Genomic DNA, 25634 nt, shown 5'->3' on the forward strand with positions numbered 1-25634 from the left:
AAGATTAAAAATTAAAAAAGAAACCACAATGAAAACAATTTTTTTGGAGCAAGGGATAAATGGAAATTTACTGTAACCTTCGCCTTGTGAATTCTAACTTGATGTAAATACCCTTGATTATATGATGCAACAAATCAGAAGGGGAATAAACTAGAATCACAAGAGCATTGACTTACAAATGACCAATTCAGCATCATCAAACCAATTAGAAGTTATTGCCCTGCATTATAAAGGAATACAAATAAGATGTACATTGTTGGGGTTTTTTTTTTTTTGTTTTTTTCTACTAGAACTCAAAACTTATCAACTTTAATGATTGTATTATTTTAAAATTGCATTCATTGTGCAATTCCTTCTCCTTCTATTTAAATCCTTTCCTTTCTTAAACATCTAGTTGGTATTCTCCTTCCTCCATGAATATTCACATATAGTTCCAACTCACAGTAATTTCACCTTTCTCTGTATTTATATCACTTCTGCCTGTATCAAACATTCCTCAGTAAATCACCTGCTGTCCTGGGGTGGCTCTCCACTTTCTCACACATCTATTTAATATATATTAATTAACAAGATAAAATTAATACATTTATACTTTATTTCTCCAATCTCAGTGGAGACTGATTCATAGTAGGTGCTTACTATTTGAACGGAATTTGGTACTTACTATATACTTCAATGAAATTGCTTGCTGAATTTCTGATTTTACCTAAACTCTTGTGGTTCCCATTAGGTCCAGAAAGTTGGGCCTATTTTTTCTGTCATACTCGGTAATGCATCCTTTGTGCCAAACATATCACAGGAGCTTATATATATAATTGGGGTAAATGAAGTAAGGAATAAATGAGTTAGCTAAATTGACAGAGATTATCATCTCACAATGAATGCCCACACCCACAACCCTACTCCAAAAGTTATTTGTAGCAAATTTCAAATCTAGTTCAAGTGGATAAATTATGTTCCTGAATGAATTTATCTTATTTGACAGGAGAGTCACTTTCAAAGAACCATAGGAGGTAAATGCTTGGAAATTCTGTTCCCTGGTATGTAAAGAAAAGGGTATTATGAATCATAAAAACTTACAAGGGAATAAAGGAGAAAGGGCACCTAGAATACTTCAATTATTTTCTAAATATTTTTTATCAAGAAAATATTGGGGCACTGCACTTTCGCACAGAGCTGAAAAGGAATTTGTATGAACCCTTTTCAAAGGCATGCAAGATGTCTTAACTCCATATATTTACACATTTATTCAATAATATTTACTGCAGTAGATGCTAGGGTTAGACAAGTGAACAAAAACATTATGTTTTTGACCTCATAGAACCTACATTCTAACACATAATGAGAAAATAAATCTCTTTCTGTTTCATTTATACAATAAGTATAGATAAAGAATCAATGCTATACACAGCATTGGGTTTTTACTTTCTTGGCCTTGCTGCATCTCTGATGTTACTGAGTGTAGAACAGATGACACAATCAGTTAATCTGATTTAATAAATCCTTTAATTCTCTTGGTAAATACTAGAAAAGCAAGGGGATCATGGAGAAGGAGGGTCCAGAAATAGACTTTAATCCCTTTTTCCATCATCTTCCTATACTCTTAAGTAGAAATACTGAGACAGTTCCTTAAGAGAGAGCAATCTCTTCCTTGCTTAGCGGAAAAAGAATCAGGAGTTTCCATTGGATATATTTGGAGTGTGTATGCCTAATAGTCAAGGATGCTTCCTTTCATGGTGGGTATCCTGGCTCCTTCAACGTTCAGAGTTCAAGGGGTTAAGGAGCAACCCTTTCCTGGCATCAACATGCAGATCTCCATGGATTCAATAATCCATGATGCACAGTCTCTGGTTCAAAGTTTTTTTTCCCCTCTTTTCTTTGTTGTGAAGGGATTTTCAAATAGACCCTCAAGTTAAGCATTACTTTTTTCTCAACTAAGACATTCTCTTGCAATTTCACATGTAGTGTTTGGATTAATACTACAGATTCATACAACATCCTATGGGAGAAACTTAAGTATCAAAACCCCAATCAATGAGTGACATCCACAAACTAAAATCAGGGGCTGATGCATTGCTTTAAAAATGTTCCTTATTTATAGAGAGCTTAATTGCATTAAGTGCCAAAGAATGTACTGCTTTCTTTGTAATGAGTTTTTATGGTCTTAGTCTTTGGAAGCTCAGATTCCATCTGTGACAGCAGACTGTGGTAGAGTTCGGCTATTAATAGCTGCTGGTACACACTTACTCACAGCTAAGAGGCCCAGGGCTGTAGAGACAGCCAGATGGAGATAATACCACAGGGTGACTGTATGGACAAAAAGATGATCCATTTTTTTTTTCCAACACAAAACAGACAACACTAAAAACATGACAATCCTGTTTTATTGCAAGCCAAACCCTCTGAGGAATTTTTTTTCTCCTTTCTAATTCTCAGGACTCGTTCTAAATCACATGTGATTTATCACTGTTTCTGTTGTTCAAATAACTCCTTACATAGGTTACAAAGACAAAAACATCCAGATGGGTTAACAGCCCAGATTTACTAAAATGAAATCCTGATACAGAAATCCTGTTTCCTGATACAGAAAATCAGGAACAAAACAATTTGGCAGCTACTCAAGGAAAAAAAATAAACTTTGATACTGGACAGTCTTCTGAATCAGAAATATTTTCCCTTACACAGAAAAAAGGCCAAAAAATGGCATAACACATCAGATATTTCTGGATACAAAGAATAGATTCTCCCCACCCAAAACTGCTTACTGTGATCTATCTAATATTATTATGGTCTTAATTCATCTTTATTTTAAAGACAATAAGAAAATATACTGGAACACAAGAGTGACACAGCTACCATACTTAACATTGTCATGATTCTTGGGGGCTGAAGTTTTATAGATACCAATCCTTCTTCTTTTTTTTTTTTTAATTTGTAGTAATCTGTAGGGTGAATAAGGGGAAAAACTATTTCCCCTAAATTATATTTTGCCTAAATTATATTTTGGTGGTATTGCACAATATGTGGGTTTTATGTTTTCTAAGTAAGGATAGATTAATAGGAATGTTCACACACAATGGAAAATGATACCGTTAAAAATTGGGCAAGGGATCACCACATCATCCTGTTCAGTCTACAACATGGGTAGAATCACATTGTTCTCATGAAGACAAGCACAGCTAAAATCAAGAGGCACAGCCTCAGCTAAGAACTTGGCTCTGTTCTCACACTTTGAGGAAATTCCAGGCAAACAGGGATAGTTAATTAAGCACCCTATTTCATAGAGATAAGAAAGAGATACCTGATTTCATAGAGATATCATACAGGTACCACATTTAATAGGGATACCATGAAAAAATCCTGAAAATTAGACAAGCAAAGCCAAACTATACAGAAGAGACAAAGGTGGCCGGTTCAAACAGATGGTTAAGGGATCTGGGAGTCTCTAACTGTACCAAGAATCCAGGGTTTATCCCATGAAACCTCATTTATTCATGCACTATTCTTAATCTACAGGGAAGCTCTTTTCTTTTAAAATAAATAAACAGTCATAAAATAAAGATAATCTATTTTTAACACAAATTGCTTAACAGTTTAAGTTCTAAAGCCACACTATTTATAATCTTTGTCTGCATCTTACTAATTGCTTAAAACTGACCAAGTTTCTTAACCTCAATAAGCCACTATTTTCTCATTGATCAAAAAGGTACAGCAGGATAGTGAGGATCCTGCTCACAGGATCACAATATCCACGCAAAACATGGATATTCCATGCAAAACATATTGGTCAGTGGGTGGTACATAGTTAAAACTCAAAAGATGCCCTTTTTTCTTCTTCTCCTTTTTCTTTATGATTTTTTTATACTTCATTTGTATTCCTACTACATGCATAGTGCTTCTGAAAGTTAGAAAGATCTGGGTTTGAATCCTTACTGGGAGAGGCTGTGATCAATACCTTTTAATTTACTCATCTGTTAAATGAAGCTAATCCTACCTACCTTGGAGGAATGTGAGAAGTAAATGAGACAATTCATGTCATATGCTTAACATGCTCTTGGACATAGGCTAGCTTCCGTATGGAAATTAGCTCTCCTGATTTCACCATCATAATCCTTTCAGTAGGTTGATGGGACACTTAAACACAAGAGTGAATATAAAGCAGAACTACAGTGCCTGAACCTTAAACATCAGTTCATTCTTCTTCCAGCTTGGTTAGTGAGGCTGTACGTATCACATATTATAATTGCGTATCTGATGTATGTCAGCTTCAATATTTATTGTTTCCAAGACAATTGCTACTACACTGTCATTTCACAGAGCCACTGAGGTATATGCCTCTCATGCCACCAAAACGAGACAGAGGAGATACTGTCCATCTTCACTGTCATATCTGCATTAATATCAGAGAGCCAGCTACTTAAAACATCCCAGATCCTTCCAGCACACAGGTCACAGGCTGGTTTTGCTTCTCCCTTCAGTTCCAGCCTTATCATTTCTTCACTTTTAGCATCACTGTTTCTAAAATTTCCACATTAGCTCATCACTTTCAAATACTTGGAGCACTAATGCATCAAGCCCATCATCAAACAGAACACCTTATGTATGTGTGCAGTGTGCAGGGCTTTGAGTGAGTGCACTCTACAAAGAGATTTTTCACCTACGTTCCTAAACAGCAGGGAGACTTAGCGGCGCTACTTTCCCTCTCCTGGAATGTTTACTAACTAGCTAATAATTTCACTGTGAACTTTAAGCCTTCACTAGTCACAGCAAGAGTACATGCAAGGATCTAAGCAAGCCAAGTTCTGAGGCTGCCTCGAAACAAAATCTGTCTGTACTGTTACACCAAATTCACCAGCCTGTTTGAACACTGGAAGGAGAAACATGGCGTTTTCCACCTTGACTTTGCCTTCAATGTGACAAGGCAGTGTCTAACTTCAGGGCATCCAATGGTTATGAAATCTTGACACTTCACCTACTGTGGGAATGACATGTTTTAACAGTCTCCATTCTCCCAAGCATTTTCATATTAAGCTCTGGTGAATGGAAAGTAATGAGATGGACCACGAAGTGCTCTGTCAGGCAGGTAATGCCTGCTTCTCTCTCTCTGTCTCTCTCTCTGTCTCTCTCTCTGTCTCTCTGTCTCTCTCTCTCTCTCTCTCTCTCTCTCTCTCTTCCTACCCACCCCCCAGTAGCACAGCTGACAACTTCAAACATTTATTAATATCGATCCCCTTGTCTCCTAACAATCAATAGTGAGCGTCCAAAGAATCAAATAATATTCAATGTGCAGAACTGTATTTATTTTCACATAATACTGCAGGGAAATTAAAGATGACTCATTATATGAATCTGTTTATCTCTTTAAGATTAAGAAATGACTACTACTTCTACACACATCCCAGAGTTTTAGCTAATGTGGCTCTAAAATAACCCTGGGGAAATGCTCTTACTACTTCTCTGGTTACATTAACCTACTGTCTAATGATTTCCTTGGTAAAATATGGTTTTATGATAGCTAGACTTTTTAAAAAGATACCTGCTATAGATGGTAAATTGCTTGTCTTCTAATAATAAAGTAGCTAACATTTATTGAGGGCTCGCAATGAATGCACTAGGTAAGATCTTAGGTGTTTTACATACAAAATCCACTCCATTTTCATACAGCTCTATGGAGGTAAGTTCCATTGTTTTCGTTTATGTTTTATACAAATGAAGACATTGACATTTTGATAGGGTGTGACTTGACTAAGGTTGTAACAAATAAGTGGCAGAAATAGAATTTAGAATTATTCTATCTGAATCAAGAGCCAGAGGTCTTAACCACTGCTTTACATGTCTTTGTTGGTAGACTGAATTTTTGTTCTGGTATAGCTATAACCATTTTTGTTTTGGCTAACCTATAAATATTTTACTTGTGTCAACTCACCTAACATTCTTGTTATTCAGGCTTCATCAGCAAGGCACAGACCTCCAATTGGAGCCGCAATACTGTTAACACTTTCCATATGAGAAGTCATAAATCTTTATGATTTTCAGAAAGGTCAAGTGCTTTGGTTTGTGGTCCAAAACTGGGCTTCAGAAATCAAAATAAAAGATAATCTGAACAATTTCTTAAGGATTTACTTGCCTATCTGTAGTTATACTCTAGTAGAAAAGAATTTGATGCCTAATAATCATTCTGTCATCTAATACATATATTTTTAATTTATTGGGAGACAAAATAACATTAAAATATTCTTTTAAGAACATATCAAGAAAGTAAAAATTGTGAAATGTGGCCAAATCAATAATTTCAGAGACCGTTCTGAGTTTCTAGTCCACTACTTCCTGAGGGAGTATGGAGCCCACTTCTGCAGGTGAGTGAGCCTGGGCCCCACCCTCACGAGGCAAAGTTAGTTCTAAGGAAGATGTTCATCTTTGGTCTGTCACCTGTCCACAATGAACCTGGAGAGGAATGACCAATGCTTCACATCCCTCCTTCCCCTCAAGTTTCTCATGCTTAGAGAAATACATTGTACAAAACCTTAGAACTCAGTGTATTCCAGCCCTTGTAGTCTATAGTTGAACAAAGAGAGGCCCAGAAAGGTGGTTAGCTGGCAGAGATGGGCCAGACTCAGGTCCCAGTGCTGTGCATCTTCTATTACCCCATGCTCCCTCTTAAATGTAGGCCATGTGATACAGATAAGCAGTAAAGGATTCATCATTTGTGAATAAGGCCGACCAAATGTCCTCTCGGCTTAATGTTGTTCACCAAACACTGCCTTATTTAAGGAAAAGAGATGCTGCTAATTCTGCATCAAAGATAGCCTGTATATTATGCTAGTTATAGCCTAATGATCTGGGTTGGAGTCCCAGCTCCACCAGTCATAAGCTGTGTGACCTTAGGTAAGTTACAAAACCTTCCTGAGCATAGACAAGAAAGTAATGACCACATCAGCAACCTCACTGAGTTGCTTGTGATGTGTATATGCATTAATTCATATTTAATACTCAACTATATGTCTCACATGTAATAAACACTATATTATTTTTATTATCATTTTTTTTTTTTTGCCAAGTCGTGACAGGAAATCCACTGTTAGGTCTACAAGTAATTCTGCTACTACTCTCTCTTCATTCAGTTGTCAACAAACCCAGGGCAGTCAAGACAACACTTGCTAAATCTCAAATGGGTAAAAAAAATTCTAACTCACTCCCCACCCACTTAGTGTATGAGCTTCTGTGGCACCACTAACAATCAATAGTTTGGCTGTGCCCCCTCACAAACTTCTCAAGGCTCTTCCCTGGAAAATGTCTCCAACTAACGAGCTAAGAAGGGTCCATTCATAATGATGTGGTACTGATGTACTGCCAAGTATCCTATATAAGGATATTTTGGATGGGGCGCCTGGGTGGCTCAGTCGGTTGAGCGTCCAACTTTGGCTCAGGTCACGATCTCACAGTTTTTGAGTTGGAGCCCTGTGTCAGGCTCTGTGCTGACAACTCAGAGCTTGCTTCAGATTCTGTGTCTCCCCCTCTCTCTCTCTCTCCCTCCATTGTTCATTCTCTCTCTCTCTCTCTCTCAAAAATAAACATTTAAAAAAAGATAATAGTATTGGTATCTATGGAAAAAGTTTTATTTCTTGTCTGGTTTCCTTTGTTTAAGGGTACTGAGTCAGAAATAGAGACGATGCTGTTCCAAATTCAAGCAGAGTGTACTCCACTCCTATTTTGTAAAGTTGAGCTGACCCGGTTTAGCTCCTTGGGTAATGCTGTTTGCATGTTTTCCTGATATCAATCCTTTAGAGGCTGCTGCTCTCCCTACCTCTGGACCTTTCAAGGAGACAATGCCTTGGAGATTCTGTGGCTTTGCCTAATGAGTGACAGCCAGATTTCTGTCATTTGCAAAACATAAGCATTTGTGGAACTCTGAGAACTGTTCCTTGTAGAGACAAGTCATTGCCAAAGGTCACAGAGATAGTTGCAGACACAGATGTAGTATTAGGACATATTGATTAGCCTTCTGGTTAGAGCTTTATTATGTAATTGGCACAATACTATCTTGGTGAGGTATGGTGACGTTTTGACAGTTTGGAGCCAGTGAACTTGCCTTATGCATCAAAGACAACGGAACACTACATTCCTCTGAAGTTCACAGGCTCCAGAAAATAGCTCCTGTCTATCTATCTATCCATCCAATAGATATGTATTGAAGACTTGGTGTTAGGTGCTATGACAAGAGCAGCATCATTAATAATGGTAAATAGTATCCTAGAGCTTATAATTTAGAAGCAAAAAGAATCCATATGACAAATGGAGTATGTAAGAATCATATGGGGCCTAACAGAATAAATTGATATGGCCATAACAGGGCACAGTGAAGTACTAGGACAACACTGTCCAGTAGAAATAAAATGAGCCACATATGTAATTTTAAATTTTCTAGTAGCCATATTAAAAGGGAGAGGAAAAATCCAGATGAAATTAATATTACCTTTTATTAAATTTGTATTTTATTTAAGTATCTTATATTTATTTTTGATTATTTTTAAATAATTTTTTTTTGAGAGCAGTTGGGGTGGGGAGCAGGGAGGGGCAGAGACAGAGGGACAGAGGTAATGCTAAGCAGGTTCTGTACTTTCAGCATGGAGCAGGACATGGACTTTTACAAACCTTGAGATTTTGATCTGAGCTGAAATCAAGAGTTGGACATTTACCCGACTGACCACCCAGGTGCTCCAAAGTTATCTCCCATTTTAACACAATATATCCACAGTATCATTTTACATGTAATCAATAATAAAACATTAACAATAATATTAAAACATTACCAATGAGATCTTTTTACCTTTCTGGTACTAATCTTTGAAGTCTGGTATGTATTTTACACTTATAGGACATTCCAAGTGAAATAGCCAAAAACACAGTAGCCACACATATGGTGACCTTACTGGATAGCATACTACTAAGAAATTTAAAAGAGGTAACAACTGCTTTTATAATAGAGGAAAATGGAATCAGAGAATTTGACTTGTGACAGATTTGGGTATCTGAGGTGATTTCCCAAGTATGTTTGCACCCTAGTCCCATATCCCACCCTGCAGTGAAAGAATGTCTTTCTCAGTATTTTATGAGCCCCTAGTAAAAAGATTCTGTATCTCTAACAGTGAGCTTAGCATACACCCATGCTGGTGTCCACGTCTTTACCAGTTGAATAAATAGATGCAAGAAAAATAAAAATAGCCACCTACCACTTGCCAGACTCCATGTTGCTATTTTGTGTATAATCTCTAACATTTATAATGAAGTTGCAAGAAGCCACTAATTTCTCCATTTTATGAGAGGGAGCTAAAGCACAGAGTTAAATGATTTCCCAAGATCACAGTCTAGAAAGAAGGGAAGTAGAGGGGTACGTACAGCCAGATCTAACAGGAGGGAGAACATTTAGAGACAGGGAGGTGGCTAGACTAGACTCTAGGGTGAGCCATAGTATAGAGTTTAGGTGGGCATGGGAACAGGGCTCAGGATATGTCAAGTGTCTGCCCTCTGCTCCATTGTGAGACATGTGCATACGCGCACACGCGTGCACACACACGTGCACACACACACACACACATACAGTTAGGTAGATACTAACATATTCATGGCTAAGTAGCTTGTTCAACAAATGCTAAACAATATATCTTCTCTTGGCCCTTTATTCTGCCTCTCCAGGTAAAAGTTTCCTTAAAATAAGAAACAAAACCAAACTACTAGTTTCCAAAGGCAAAGGGCATTTTGGGAAATGGGAACCAGACAAACTCTTTTCAGAAGAGGCTTTAAAGGTTTTGCCCAGTCTTCCCCATGCTACCCTCTTCATTGTTTCTGAAAAATTGGTATCCATCCTCCCTGTGAAAACATCATCTCTCATAACCATCCCTTCCACTCTTGACAGGATAAATGCTAAAAAAAAAAACAAAAAACAAAAAACAAAAAACAAACAAAAAAAACACAACTGTTCCACATACTGACCCCAAGCTTCCCTACCTATAACTTCTCATTAGTTAAGAGCTGGTTCTAACCGTGCCCTACATGAGCCTCTTACTCAGGCAGGCATCACATCCCTTGTCTCTGTGATGAGAAAAGCAAATATGACTTAGGCAGGACTCAAAACAAAGCATAGATTCAAACTGAGTCCTACAATGTAGATATGATTTCTAAAAAATTAAAAATCTTGTATTTGTGTCAGCCAGGAGGATAGATGTAAGAACGAGAGCTTGTCCTTGTAAAACTTAGTATTTTTCTCATTGTTACTATAGCTTAGAAAAAGACTTACTAAATCTGCTGACCATGCTAAATAGTCACCATCTTGGAGAGCCAGGATTCCATTTAAAACAAGTCTACAAACTGGAATTATAAAATAAGAGAGAGTTGTAATTTGCTCGTTTCTTGGCTGTGTTTGGACAGCCGCTAGCCTCCACCCCAGGGTGGGGAGGAGCAGAATACAATGCAAATACAGTGTCACTGTTTCTGCAATTTTATTCACCCTTCTTTCCAAATGTTTGTTTTTGCTTCCTTGGGGTATCATGAAGAGTTGCCAGAAAGTCAAGTTTATCTTTAGCATCATCTCTGGGCAAATAACACAGACAAAGGAAAATAATGTTTGGGGCCAAATGTTGAAAACATGAGTCTTGTGTAGCCGTAGCTGAAAGAGCAAAGAGCTAAAATGAAAAACTAGTAATGTTGGTTCTGTTTTTCTCTACAATTTCTATTTAGAGGAGTGGAAAGAGGATGGGCTTCAAGTACCAAAAGCTTTCAGTTCCAACTCAGACTTGATCAGGTGCTGCCTCATTGAGTACCCTTAGATGAACTTAATTCATTATTTACTTGAATGACTTCTCTGTGCCAAGTACTTTGTCCTCACAGACCTTAAATTAAGTTAGTTACCTCTCTGATTTGTTTTAAATCAAAAAGAAGAACATATATTACTATTTTAGGGCTCTAATAAATAATATGAGATAGCACACATAAAATTACAAAGCCCAGTCCCTAAGCATATAGGAGTCATTGCTTAACAAGTCTTACTTTCTTTTGTCTTCAAAATAATCAAGTAAATTTGTCTTTTGAGTTAACTTGTGATTTAAAAGCACAGCTCTAATACATAACCAAAAATAAACCCAATAGACTGGTCCATAAATGTAGACACTCCCCAAATACCCCAAGTCTTTTTGGGAGGTTCATCAACTAGGGTAACCAGATTTCAAATATCAGTCATAGATACTAACTACTTCCAATAGTCCTATTTTGACTTTAACTTGGCTTAATGCAAAAGAATAGTAAAATGCTTTTCTTTTCAGTTACCAGCAAGCATGGTCTATATAGCTCAAAAATCACAGCAATACACAATGCTGAAATGTTACAACAGCTCTTTCCAAATTATCTACTGATTGCATGTAACATGTGAGACATTGTGATGAGATTATAGTAATAAAAGTACAAATAGGTCCCTATCCTGATGGAACTTACTCTCTAGTGGGAGAGATATAATGTCTGCCCTCAGGGAAGCTAGAAGCCTTGACTAGGAGAAGAAACAAGACAAACATGCTTTAAATTCAAGTGACCAATATGCTATTTTATAAGCATTAAATTATAAATCCCTAATATAGGGATTCAGAAGACATGGGCAGAGTAAGGCTTTGGGGGGGGGGGGGAGTGGGATTTGAGCTGAGACTTTTGAAGATTAAGGATAATTATTCAAGGACTTATACTCTCTCTTTGAAGACAGAATGCACCAAAACTTAAAGCAGAATCTACCTACAATAAGGCCTTCTTTTCCTGATTCCATGTAGCCCTCTCTCAACTCCACAATTAGTCACTTCTACAAACTCTATCCAGGTTCTGTCTCACACACAAGGCAACATTAACTATTCCTAAGCAAAAGATAATTGGCCAGGTTTTTTGCAGATTGTAATTTCTAATTCTGAGACTCCCCCATTTCTATCTCCCAAACTTCCCCATAAGCAGGAGATGATCACAACCCAGACAGCTGTCCTGCCTCTCCTGCTAGCCAGAAAGGGAATCAGATCAGTCTAGTAATGAAGAGGTCTGATGTTAGAAAGCTTTTAAAATTCTAAATCCTATTTGAACTGGACAAGCTGCACAGGTGAGCACTGTGAGACAGGACTTCAGCCATATCCCCTAGCCATGTCACTCTGAAGCTAGAACAACCATACTCCACTCTTGGCACAGAGTACAACAGTCTCTTCTTAACGTACTTCATGTTAACACCTCAATTATATTCCCCACATTTGTTCACCTCAACTTTCTTCAATCTTATGAAAAGTTTGATCAGCCATTGAGGGGTGAACTTCAGGTGAACCTGTGATTGCTGTGAAATTACATGGCTCAATGTATGTTTATGACTTTCTTGGCAATTTTTCCCTATGGAGAATGTCCTTAGCTTTCATAACATTCTCTAAGGGTTTCGTGAATCCTCTCTACCCACACTCCCACCAAGAAGTTTAACAACCTCTATTTTATATCTACCATGGTCAAATTTCTATTTGTATCATTTCCAAATGGCTATACTCCAACCATAAACTCAGAGAAAGAAAAAAAATGACACACTTAGAAAAGAATACTTCACTGTTTCTTCTGTACTAATAACAACCAAGTGCTAATTGTTAGGTTTGGCTCATAGACTTTGAATCGGTAAATTAGATTAAAATAATTTTTAAAGGCACATTTTCCCCCCATCTTAATGCTCAAAAATTATCCAGGTATCATACTCTGTAAATAATGACCAACTTGGGTCTTAATACAAACATTTTTTATTAGCTGTCTAATGATACTTAGTAGTCTACTGTGCACTACATTAGGGGAAGTACATTAACTCATTACTTTGGAGCTTGCAATCAAATTGCTTTATCAGTAAGAAAGGTTATAAAACTATCCTACACTTTCTTCCCCCAGCAGTGATACGCTGTAGGAAATTAGGTTTTAAATAGTCCCAAGGGAAATATATTCCCAATGAGCTAAAATCCTGTTTTATACATTCCTAAAAGGCCTTATAACAGCCTGTAAGATCACAAAAGTCACTGGTGTTCTCTCATGACAGAGAAAATACAAGTTAGAAAATATAACCTCAAGGGGTTAAGCATCCAGCTTTGGCTCAGGTCATGATCTCATGGTTCGTAAGTTCAAGGCCCACATCAGGCTCTGCCACTGACAGTGAAAGCCTGCTAGGGACTCTCTCTCTTTCTCTGCCCCTTCCTCACTCATGCTCTCTCTCTCTTTCTCAAAATAAAAAAATAAACTTTAAAGAAAAAGAAAAAATAAGAAGATATAATCTCACCATCCATTTTGGGACAACTAACCATGTGACCCCCTACTTCTTTTGAGAAGCAGCCTCAGCTCATTCTTCTATAATTGGGAGGTAGCTCTGCTTGCTTCATCTATTTTACAGCTATTATGACCATGACCATGAGGTAATGATTTCAAAACTATACTGAAATTTTCCAGATTTCCAGACAAATAAGAGGGCATCTTCTTTCCTGGCCTTCTTGGAGATTTGTTCCTTCTCCACACATGCAAACTGTTGGAAGGACCCACCAAGATGTCATTACGGATCTGCAGGCATTTGTTTCAGGAAAAGCCAACCACTTATCTGGAAATCCATCAACTACAGGGAGGACAGAAGACCTTTTTCCCTAGCCTCACTCTGTGCAACTTAATCTTTGGGGAAAAAATTTGCGATGCCAGTCATAAAATACCCTAGATGCTGGGAAATGTGATTCCATTACAAAGAAGAGCTCAACAAAGCCACCTGGGTTTAGCACCTATTAATCTTCTCATCGTTTTGCCTCTATAGATTATATAGGTTCCACAGAATTTTCATATACCTTATTCCATCTTTTTGTCATTAAGAACACTGTGAGGTATATAGAACAAACTTTATTCCTTCTTTCACTTGACTGAATGTTTATCTTTCCTTCCTTCACCAATCTTCAACCATACTCATTTTCTTTTGATTCTTTCAACATGCCATGAGCCTCAGGCCTTTTGCACATGCCATTTCCTCCACTGGATCTACTCTTGCCCCAGTATTGTATGTGGCTTAATCCTTTATCTCCCAGTTTATGTCAACTCAACTGAGATTATAGAAAGCCATCCCAACATCTTTCCCAGTATCTGTCATTTGTTTTCATCACAGATAATTTACCATCACTTCATTTACTGCATTTTATTTCATTTTGTAGGTCTCTTCCACAAACCTGTAAGCTCCATGAAGGATAGGCACCATGAGGACGGGAGTGGAGGGGTCAGCTCACAATTAAAACACCAGTGGGTAAATCGTAGCCAGGGCTGATAGAATAGGTATCCAACTAACATATACTGGGCAGTTAGTGAAAACATGAGTGAAAGAAACAGGCTTTTGAGTATGTAGACTAAAGTTTGTTGGCGTGTGCATGCCTGAAAGTAGAAATGTTGACTAACTTGTTTAAAAAATATTTCTCCAGCAAGTGTAAAGCCAAAAACATTTTCTAAGAGTTTGGAAGCCTTAGACCTGAGCTGTCCAATACAGTAGCCACTAGCCATATATGACTATTGCACACTTGAAATGAGGCTAGTATGAATTGTGTGTATCCTAAGTGTAAAATACCCACCAAGTTTTGCACACAATGTAAGAAAAATATAAATATCTAATGTATATTTTTATCTCCATCACATGTTGAAATAACTTTTCAATAAATTGGATTAAATGTATTATTAAAATTAATTTCACATTTTTTTTACTGTAACTACTAGAAAATTAAGTTACACATATGGTTTGTACTATATTTCTATAGGATGGTGCTAGTCTAGAGAACTCCAGAATTAATCTGATTGTTACGTGCTTATGGTTTTTTTTAATTTTTTTAACTCTCTATGATGGTATATACTTGGGGTGGAAAATATGTGTAAGTTTCAAAGTCACTGCCTTGCATTCATATTATCATCCTACAGTCTTTTTAATCTTAGGCAGATATTAAGAAACTGTACAGGTATTACACACTATAATACATCTGACTCCTAGGCAGAAAGATATCTCCACAAAATTGTATAATCAGTATTTGTCCTATTGTTAGCCTTCACATCCTTTAATCCTACTTCCAGAGTCACTACCATAAACTTGGCCACCATGATCTCTCACCTGTACAACTGAATTCACTTCCTAACTGGTCTTCCATCTCCAATGCATTTTCTGTAAATAACAACCAGAGTGATTGTACAAGTCTTATATTGACCCCAGGACAAAGTCCAAATCCTTATTTCAGCCTTCAATTCTAGACATAATGCTGGTCTTGCTTACTTCTCCTCTTCCTCCTCCTTAGGTTCCACATTCCAGCTATTCTGAACTCTTTGAAATTATGGAAAGGTGCCATGCTTCCTTTGGCTTGGAAACTTTGTTCCTTCTGCTAGATCCCACACCCATCACCTTTCTTTTATCTGGTCAGCTCTTATTCTGTTCTCAGTTTAGAGTCAGGGAAAGCCACTGTGTAGGATTCATGGAAAGGGCGTCTCCTGGCCTCCAGGAAACTTTCCCTTGCTGCCACTGCTCCCCTCACCACCACAACCACCAACAGAGGGCTTACAACATCATGTGCTAAGCACTATCTCTGATCATTCCATTGAGTCTCCACCATAAACCTGTGAGAAGACGGAAGCTTACGTTAATGTAGCACAGTGTGCCAGGACTTGTTCCAAGCTCTTCACATACATGATCACAGACCCCAGGACAACACTCTGAGTTACAGTGTCCTGTTTACTGATGAGGAACTAATGCCCAGATAGGTTTAGTAAATCACCCATCTTGTAGCTGGAGGCTTGAGCTCCTGCAGTTGATCGCACAGCCTATATGGGCTCATGGCAGGTTCTATCACTATTTTAGAGAAGATGAAACAGAAGATCCGAAGAGTTGAGTAACTTGTCCCAAATGGTCAAGAGAGGATTTGAAAGACCGGTTAGAAGCCCCTTTATGTTTCTTCCAATGACCCTATATACCGCCCCACCCCATTGTGTCTTACAATCGCCTACTCGCTTACTAGACTATAAGCTTCACAGTCTTTAATTTTTAAAAACAGTTTGAGACTAACAGAAAAAGTCAACAGATAGCACAGAGAATTCCCATATACGTCCTGCAGACTTTCTGCTATTATAAACATGTTATAATTAATGAACCACAAGTGTTATTAACTAAACCTCACAGTTTAATTCATATTCCCTCAGTTTTTACCTAATGTCCTTTTTCTGTTTTAAAATTCCATCTAGAACACTACATTACACTTAGCTGTCAGGTTTCCTTTGGCCCTGCTTGTTTGTGGCAGTTTCTCAGACTTCCCTTGCCTTTGGTGTCTTTGACAGTGCTGAAGAACATGGTCAGGTATATTGTAGCAGGTCTCTCTACTGTAATTTGTCTGATGTTTCTCTCATAAATAAAGATCCCAGAGGTAAAAAGCCATTTTCATTACATTACATCACAGCGATCTACTATCAACATGACTTAATGAGTACTCATATGGACCTTCACCATCTAGCTGAAATAGTGTTGGTCAGGTTTCTTTTCTGTAAGTTTACTCTTCCAGACCTCTCTTCCAATCTGTACTCTTTTGATAGCAGTCTCTACATGCCCACTCTTGGGGAAGAGTAGACAGATACACCCATTTGCTATGTTCCTTGAGGATGGGTCATGTATATAATTTATTTGAAGCTCTGCATGGGAGATTTTCCTCTCTGCTTGATTAATTTATTCAATTATTTACTAACATCAGCACTTTGGTTTATAATCCAATACTTCTTTTCTTTTTTCTTTCTTTCTTTTTTTTTTTTTTTTTTTTTTTTTTTTTTTGCTAAAATTATTCCACTAGAGACATTGGAAACTTTTTCACTTGGGCTCCTGTGTCCCTTTGACATATTCCCATCAGTGTATTTTTTTTTTCGAGCACTTCCTTACATTTTGGCACTAAAAAAGGCTCTAGCCTCATCTTGTAGATTTCTTTCCTTAGTCCCAGAATCACACATATCTGGAAGGATTCCTGGTTCCTTTCATTGGACAATGGTTTTAGAAATCAAGATGTGGGTGCTAGTTGTAACTGTTGCTACTGGGGTGTCATTTTTTTAGGCTTTCTCAAATGACAAAGAAATAAGTATATGTACATAAGCTCATGCATACACACATTTATAAATGTTTCTTTATATAATCAGGTATTTCTCTATAAAGTTCAAGATGAGTTCTGATGTCTCCAACTCCAATTCGTCACCACATGGACCATCTAACCTCCTATTCTTGATCCAGTAATCAGAAATGATTGTAAGCTTTTTAAAGACAGGAGTAGTGCCTTAATTCATTGTGATATCCCAAGTGTAATGCTTGGCACATAGAGTGCACACGTGGACTTGCGGTCCCAATAATTTCAATTCTGGAAGGGAATACAGATAAATTTGCAAACGCTACCCAATAGAGATTTCAAAGACTAAAATCACAACGATTTATTAGGGCAACAGTGTAAGAGGGTGCATAACAAAGGTCTGATTTAAGTGTGTTTATTCAACTCTGTGAAGGGAAAATGACAGCAATGCATCCAAGCTATGCAAAAAGGATTCAGGATTCCTTGAAAGGGATTCAAGTGGCATAAAATGGTTTGTTTCCCCACAGCAATTTACATTTATTAAAATAGCTAATAGGCATAATCATTGTCAAAATAGAGCTTCCACCCTGTGTAATGTCTTAATATATTCTCGAAGTTCCTGACAAACAGGCACAAAGCCACGGCAGATTAGACTCTAAGTGGAGGATCACTCTAATAGCACAGCAGAAAAACCAATCTCACACTTCTGGGAAGGAAAATAAGACCTGAGAACAGCCTTTGAAGGTGAAGGGTAAAGTACAAAGGCGAAGGTGCTACAGTAGTGCATCAGCTAGAAGGGGAATGGGCTCTAATGTGACACTCTGCATTAATGATGCTAATTTATGTCTGGGTAAGTGTGTGTGCATGACACAGAGGAAAAGTGAAGAGGTCTCTATTATACCACGGAGAAGCTCATCTCAAATCTCTTGGAAGGGTACGTGCTTTACCCGGGAACTGCCTCACATGGGCATATATTATGTAGATTCTGTGTCAGTTTCATATGAACAAATCACTCGTCTCCTTAAATCTATTCTGGAGCATTTCCAATCTGTTCTTTACACTGCAGCCACAATGATCTTTTTGAAACACAAATGTGGTTGTTGCTCCTCATAGTCCTACATTTAAACATTTTACTGCTTCTCTTTATTCATAGGGTAAAAAATTCATAGGTCCTCTTACTCCTTCAAGGCTCTCTGCAAGATACGTCTTCTAATGCCAGTCCTGTGGGAACTCAAGCCACATGGGGCATCATTCACTTGCCTGGACACACACTCTCTCTGTGCTACTGCTATAGGGCCCTTGTCCATGTAGTTCTCTCTACCAGCATCATCCCTCCACAGCCAACTGCTACTGTGGCATTAGGATTTAGTTCTATCACCCCTTCACCAGGGAAGCTTTCCCTGTCTGGGTCCAAAAGCCTTTTACACACTCCCCCAGCACCACAAGCTCTTCCTTTACAGTGCCTGTCACAGCTACAACTGTCTAATCATCTTTATTATTCTTGATTAATGTATTTCCCCAGAGGGGCTCTTACTCCATATCCGTGGCACCTAACCCCATGCCTGGCACATACTAAGGGCCCAATAAAGTATGCACTGAATCAACAAATGAAAAGTGACCAGTGCATTCACCCATGCTACTGCTAAGGCTTTCCTGAACATTAAGGCTCCTCTTTAGACTCTGAAGAATATGTCATTTCACACAGAAATTTGGTGGGTCACCCTTGTGATGAGTATAGGAAATACACTCTGCTAGGCTTTAGTAGCTTCTACAAAAACAGGAGGTCCTTTTTATCACAAGAGTTATTAATGCAATGAAATGAATGTTTATTAATACATTACATGCATTGTATGGAAGTGGACATTAACGGGATGTGAAAAAACAACCCTGCCCAGAAAACGTCAGCTATGGTGCTTATTATCTACTAATACTAATACTTAAGATTATTTTTATCAAGTAATTTTGATTTATCTCACAATATTCCAAATGCTACCATTGGTTTTCAAACTCTAATCATTGTGTCTGTTTTTCACTCAACAAATATTTACTGAGCATATTTATTACATGCCAGTCACTGTGTTAGACCCAACTGAGCAAGAGACCCAAGGTGCTTGCCCCAAGTGGAAGGAGACAGCCAATACAGATTGATAGTCATTTCAGATTAGTGTGATGCTGATAAGGAAGAAGTCATGTTATATGTGAGTGACATAATTTCCACTGTTTCAGCATGATCTTAAGCAATCCAAAGGCTCATTGGGGTAACCTACATCATTACTGCTCTGTGATATCAAGTAGATCACGGAGTTTTCACCTGACGAGTGATTAGAGGATTCTACGTTTTAACGTCACGGTCTCCCATAAGGATTTAAATGTATTCATTCCCTCTATTTAAATAAATGACTAGGGAAAACACAAGGTTTATCTTTTCTGAGGAGTCGCTATACTCCCCCAAAATCTCTACTGCCAGTTTTGATGTACCCCAAAAGATCAGAGTGTCTTATCCTCTAAGATGTATATCTCAACAGAGCATCTATTTCATGGCAAGAGATTTTTCATTTGGTTTTAGTGATAAGTAATTCAAGAAGTAGTTAGTGGCACAGAAATCTTAAAGACATGGATGGAGAGATAGTAAAGTTGACACAGACTGAATCAAGACTCTCTTCATAAGGATTATAAGCTTTGAGACCTAGGACAGTGTTGGCAGCATAACTGGTCCTCAATAACTATGGGTTAAATATTGCTGGATGAAGGATGACACTTTGAGAAAATTAGTTGAAGCATGGGACCATAGTGAAGAGGAAAGATAAAAGCTAATATTGAAGTGGTTGGCTTATCAAGAGGAAAAGCCACAGAGAAAGGACCCCAAGAACAGTATCCCTTTCGTTTCCTTTTGACCAAGGCCCTGGACTCCTAAGTGGTTGGTCAGGAAGCTGGGAGAATCTCAGAACAGACAAATGGCAGCTCTGAGGAGCCACCGCTCAAGACTAATGCTGTAGCCTATTGTCTTCAATGGAGAAGAACAATCAGCAGATTGATAAATTCTTCTGTTTACACTCCTGAACAAATAAACTAATTGCATCTTTGTTTTTAACCTAACAAATCATAGCTTCATTACAGGTCATTAGTGACCATTAATACACAGAACTGTTTGCATTTCACTGGTATATCTGAATTACAGTCTTGCCTCGCACACCAGCTCAATCAAGCTTCCAAAGGGAAACCCCGTTATCAGGCCTCAAGTGGGACTAAAAACAAACTAACAATTAGCCTCTGCAATTGAACTGTGATGCAGAAGAATTCATTATTTTGGTTCACTGTTGAACTAGCCATTCCCTTTGTAGTGCAGACAGGCTCTTTGGGCCCAAAGAGTAAGCAACCACCTCTCTGAACATTTTCAATTATTCTCAATGACAGCTAATGTTGTACTGGCCAGCAACACAACCCTGTTTGGGTGGTACCAGTACAGGCAGTCCTAAATTCATAGCACAGTGGCTGATTAGAGTGCAGGTAATAGCAAGGAGCACATTGGGGATTGTCAGAAATATCAAGGGACAGGAACAGAATCTATATGGCAAAAAAAGGGGAGGCAGGGTAGAGAATACACACACACACACACACACACACACACACACATATACATATATATATTCTTTTTATCATATGAGTTATTAATGCAATGAAATGAAGGTTTATTAATACATTACATGCATTGTATGGAAGTGGACATATATATATGCATATAGTACATCCACTCACACATCAACTAGGTGGTCCAGAATTTTAAAAAGTCCACTTGAGGCTTTGGATTATCTATACGAAAAGCCAAGACACTTGAACTGGATCATTGCCAAGCCTCTACTTCATCTTGTGTTAAGCAGTCACGGAGGTGCATGAAGTGATTAACAGAGATGAACGATCTCAGAAACATCTGAGGACTTTCTAACATACCAATTGCTATTTGGGGGCAAATCCATGGTCCATGTTATCTACTGTTTTGTTGCTTCAAAAAATGTCCCCCAGGGAAGGCCATGTTTGGCTATGAATGTGCAAAGGCCATAGAATGAGAGGAGTTGCTAACAAGGCAAGCGATGGCAGCCATACGCTGCCGAAGCCATTTTTATTTTTTATTCTAGGCTCACTACCGAGCACATGACTCATGCTTCAGCTCAACATGTACAAGGACACTCTAGCATCCTATGCAGTTTAAAAAGCTCTTTCAAATGAGTTATCCAAACCACAATGAGATACCACCTCACACCATTCAGAATGGCTGAAATTAACAACTCAGGCAACCACAGATGTTGCCAAGGATGCGGAGAAGGAGGAATCCTTTTGCACTTGCTGGTGGAAATGCAAACTGGTGCAGCCACTCAGGAAAACAGTATGCAGGTTCCTCAAAAAATTAAAAATAGAACTACCCTATGACCCAGCAATCGCATTACTAGGTATTTATCCAAGAGATACAGGTATGCTGTTTCAGAGGAGCATATGCACCCCATTGTTTATAGCAGCACTATCAACAATAGCCAAAGTATGGAAAGAGTCCAAATGTCCAACAACAGATACATGGATAAAGAAGATGTGGTATATATATATACAATGCAGTATTAATCGGTGATCAAAAAGAATGAAATCATGACATTTGCAACAACATGGATGAAGCTGGAGTGTATTATGCTAAGCGAAATTAGTCAGAGAAAGACAAATATCATATGTCAAGACGGACTTTTCCCTGAAGTCACCCAACTGCTAAGTAACTCAGGTAGGATGAACCCGTTATCTTCTGGTCACACCACTGTCCCTACATGGGGACACTTTTCATTCTTCCTCATATCATCTGACTCCCTCTCCTCAGCCTCCAGGCCTCAGAAGACCATGTCTTTTTTCATGAGCTCTCCACTGAGTCCTCTTACATCATCTCACAGTCCCTTGTACGTCCCCATCACAGGACGTCTCATACTGCATTGTATTTACTTGTTGTCCTGTGTCCCTACTGGTCTGTAAGTTCCTGAAGGGAAGAGTCCAGGTGTGTGTACTACCCCTCTGTATCCCAATGCAGAGTTCAGCCCCGGGCACCTAAGTGCTCAATAAATACTTAATCAATGAAAGGTTATATGGCAGCCTCCTTTCAAACCACTCTGCTGCTGCATACAACAGTATTGTTTCCCAGTGGAGCACCGTTTGGGAAGTCAGATAGTCGTAGATGGCTTTATGCCCTTACACTGCTGTTAAATAACCTTAGCCTCATGATGAAAACTCAAGGCAACCTTAACTGAATTTTAATGGATTCCATTTCTGAAGAAAGTAGCTGAACTTGTGAAAAAAAAAAAAAAAACCCTTGAAGTGATGCTTACATTATGTTAACACAAGCACATTCATTCATTTTATACCTCACACTCAATCACAGAGCTATGAACAAGGCTTAGCCACAATCCCTCAGCATTTGGAAAAGGGCATTGCCTTTGTACTTCGAAAGGATTTTTCAGAAACAGTTGGACTTGATGAGGTGCGGTGAAAAGCAGTCTCTCTCCCAACAAGCTCTTTAAATTTTTTTTTAATGTTTATTTATTTTTGAAGGAAAGAGAGACAGAGTGTGAGGTGTTGGGGGTGGGGGCAGAGAGACAGGGAGACACAGAATCCGAAGCAGGCTCCAGGCTCTGAGCTGTCAGCACAGAGACCGATGCAGGGCTCGAACCCACAAACCTCAAGATCATGACCTGGGCCGAAGCCGGACACCAAACCAACTGAGCCACCCAGGCACCCCCCCAACAAGCTCTTTAAATTCTGACTATGAACTGTCTCTTTCCCACTTGCTGCTCTTGTGCTTTTGGAAATTTTAAGCTGATACGACACAGGTCAGAAAAACATGACCAAACCACAAATATTTCAATCCCTCCCCTCCCTTCCCTCTTGGAGGAGGCAAGGAGGGCATCAAGGTTGACAGCTCCAGGGAAACCCATTTGAAGTCCGTCTAGTCTTATTTCATTAAAGCAGCAACTGAGGCCAAATCCAATGAAACTCAGACGGCAGGTCAAAACCATATCAGAACATACTGAAAAGGTTACCTGGTTGCTATGTATGTAAGCAGGAATGTAAGAAAGGCACATTGAAATTACAACAGATATAAACTGTTTATTAAAATAGGTCAGACAGAAAAGTGGAGAATCTTTCTCTAGCAAGGAAAGAGTTCAACCCCACCTCCGATCACAAACACCCCAAGGTATTATATGAAAACAAAGCCTCTTCTCTTATATAAAAAAGCACATTAAGAACCTGTCCAGAGTCTATATAGGGTAACACGAAGGCCGCATGATTCCCTTGGGACACCAAAGCCTGACCCTTATCTATAAGCCGACGGAGAATATATATAAACGTATATACATATATAAATACACACACACATCTGCTCCTTATTTTTTTCTCCCTTTAAGTCTTTTTTTTTTTTTTTGACGTTTATTTATTGTTGAGAGACAGAGAGTGCAAGCAGCAGAGGGACAGAGGGAGAGGGAGACACAGAATCCAAAGCAGGCTCCAGGCTCTGATCTGTCAGCACAGAGCCCTATGTGGAGCTCAAACCCACAAATCACAAGGTCATGGTCTGAGCCAAAGTCAAACACTCAACCAAGTGAGCCACACAGGCGCCCCTCCCTTTAAGTCTTTGACCACATTTTTCATTTCATTTTCCTAGAGTAAACGTTTATCTGGAAACTCTTCTTTCCCCATACCATTTCTTAAAGGTCTTACTCTTCAATCTGACTCACAGTTGTTATCTATCTCTGTTACAAACTCCACCTCAAGAGAGAATTCTGATGATTCTTTTTTTTCAGTAACAGTTAGAGTTCTTATGTAAGATGTTATTGCCCAGGGCCCTGAAACACAGTCAAATGAGGAGGCTGTAAAGCTCAACAGTCTCACCACATAGTTTCAAGAAATGAATAAAACAAAGCTAGTAGAAAAGCCTTCCTGCTACTTCATCCCAATCATGTGGGATGACTCCTACTTATACTAATAGGACCTTCAAGCATTTAATACAGGTAAGAAGTTACTGTTTTTCCCAAATTGTCATGTCTAGATTTCCCTTCTAATTCAAAATTATCATTTAGGGGGCGCGTGGGTGGCTCAGGCAGTTAAGCATCTGACTTCAGCTCAGGTCATGATCTCCTGGTGGGTTCAAGCCCCGTGTCGGGCTCTGTGCTGACAGCTCAGAGCCTGGAGCCTGCTTCGGATTCTGGGTCTCCCTTTCTTTCTCTGTCCCTCCCCTGCTAATTCTCTGCCTCTCTCTCAAAAATAAATAAACATTAAATTTTTTTTTAAAAAATTATCATTTAGTAAGGCCATTCATTCTTCATTATACACAAACTAAGAAGCTCTTGTCTCTTTCTTCACCTACTGACCCAACCATTTTTCTCTGTTAGAGCAGTTAATGTATCTGTCTGGTTCTCTAGCTTGCTCTACATACACTATTAGCATCTTATACAGCAGGGTCCATTCATACAGAGCCACACCTCTTTCCTGGTAATTTTATAACCAGTCATCACTTGTTATTGCTGTGTACGAACAACACATTTCATCAAAACATGTTCTTAGTTCTTAAAACAGTAAGTCCAACAGTGCTTACTATCTATACTTTCTTTTTAATATGTGAAGGAACTGATTTGAGCCCCCAGAACCACTTTTAAGCAAATGGAACTGTTCGACACTTCCATGTTGCTATTTTATTAAGAACAGTAGGTATAAATAGTAATACTAATACCTTTATTTCCATAGGTGCTTTCATCTGGATAGTTCATGCTTCATTATTGTGCCACTATTCTCTGTCTTGGGTTCTCCCTTGGCTCCTGTGACAAACAGGGGGTTCAGATCCAGACTCCAGGAGGTAGTGATGCTTCAATTTTTGGTTATATACAGGTGCATTACACACTCCCCAAGCCCCCACTATAGCCTCTTTGAGGTTACTCCTCGTATGTCAAAATCAAGGCTAATATGGTAACACAGCCACACTATAAAAACTCTCTATGCTTCAGCCTTCTCACCTGGAAGTGGGCTGTCTTTGGGTTTTGCAGACCCGGGGTTCTCAAAGAGTTGCTTTCTTTCAACCAGCAGCAGTGGCTCTAGCTGGGCCACCACTAGAAAGCAAATTTTTTGGCTCTTTCCCAGTATTATTTATTTAGAAACTCTGGGAGGAGCCTAGCAATATGCAATTAACAGACACTTCAGGTGATTCTAATAAACATTCAAGTTGAAAACAGAAGGCAGAAGGCATATAAGGAGTTTTGAGGAGACTGGGGCGGTGTTAGGGGAGTAGCCTTCATGTACTTCAAGAGGGATCATGTACACTAGGATACAAAGCTTCACAGTGTAGGGCTAAAAGCAATGGGTTAAAAAAAAAAAGACTGCTCTGGTACACATAACTTTTAAGCAACTGGACGCATTCACCAACAGGAACAGGTTGGTGTCACTGGTTAGAAGAGCCTCCCTTCTCTCCAAGAGAATCTATGAATAAGACAA

The 25634-nt window shown here is 38.7% G+C and overlaps 1 protein-coding gene across 16 annotated transcripts in view; it reads right to left on the minus strand.

The window, feature by feature from the left end:
- Window positions 1-25634, minus strand: part of PPP2R2B (protein phosphatase 2 regulatory subunit Bbeta) — a 510749-nt gene that overhangs the window by 224930 nt on the left and 260185 nt on the right. For 5 of the 16 annotated variants that reach the window (XM_019833925.2, XM_045060611.1, XM_045060622.1 and 2 more), the window contains one exon: window positions 24880-24964. The exons of 10 other annotated variants lie outside the window; for them this stretch is intronic. In XM_019833925.2, the coding sequence (XP_019689484.1) occupies window positions 24880-24916 (37 nt within the window). In that variant the 5' untranslated portion in view covers window positions 24917-24964. Of the gene's footprint in view, window positions 1-5926; window positions 5949-24879; window positions 24965-25634 lie in introns of those variants that run through there. One more of the 16 variants, XM_045060638.1, reaches the window with a different exon arrangement.

This window comes from Felis catus, chromosome A1 (genome assembly GCF_018350175.1).
Source record: "Felis catus isolate Fca126 chromosome A1, F.catus_Fca126_mat1.0, whole genome shotgun sequence".
NCBI classification, from domain to species: Eukaryota; Metazoa; Chordata; class Mammalia; order Carnivora; family Felidae; genus Felis; species Felis catus.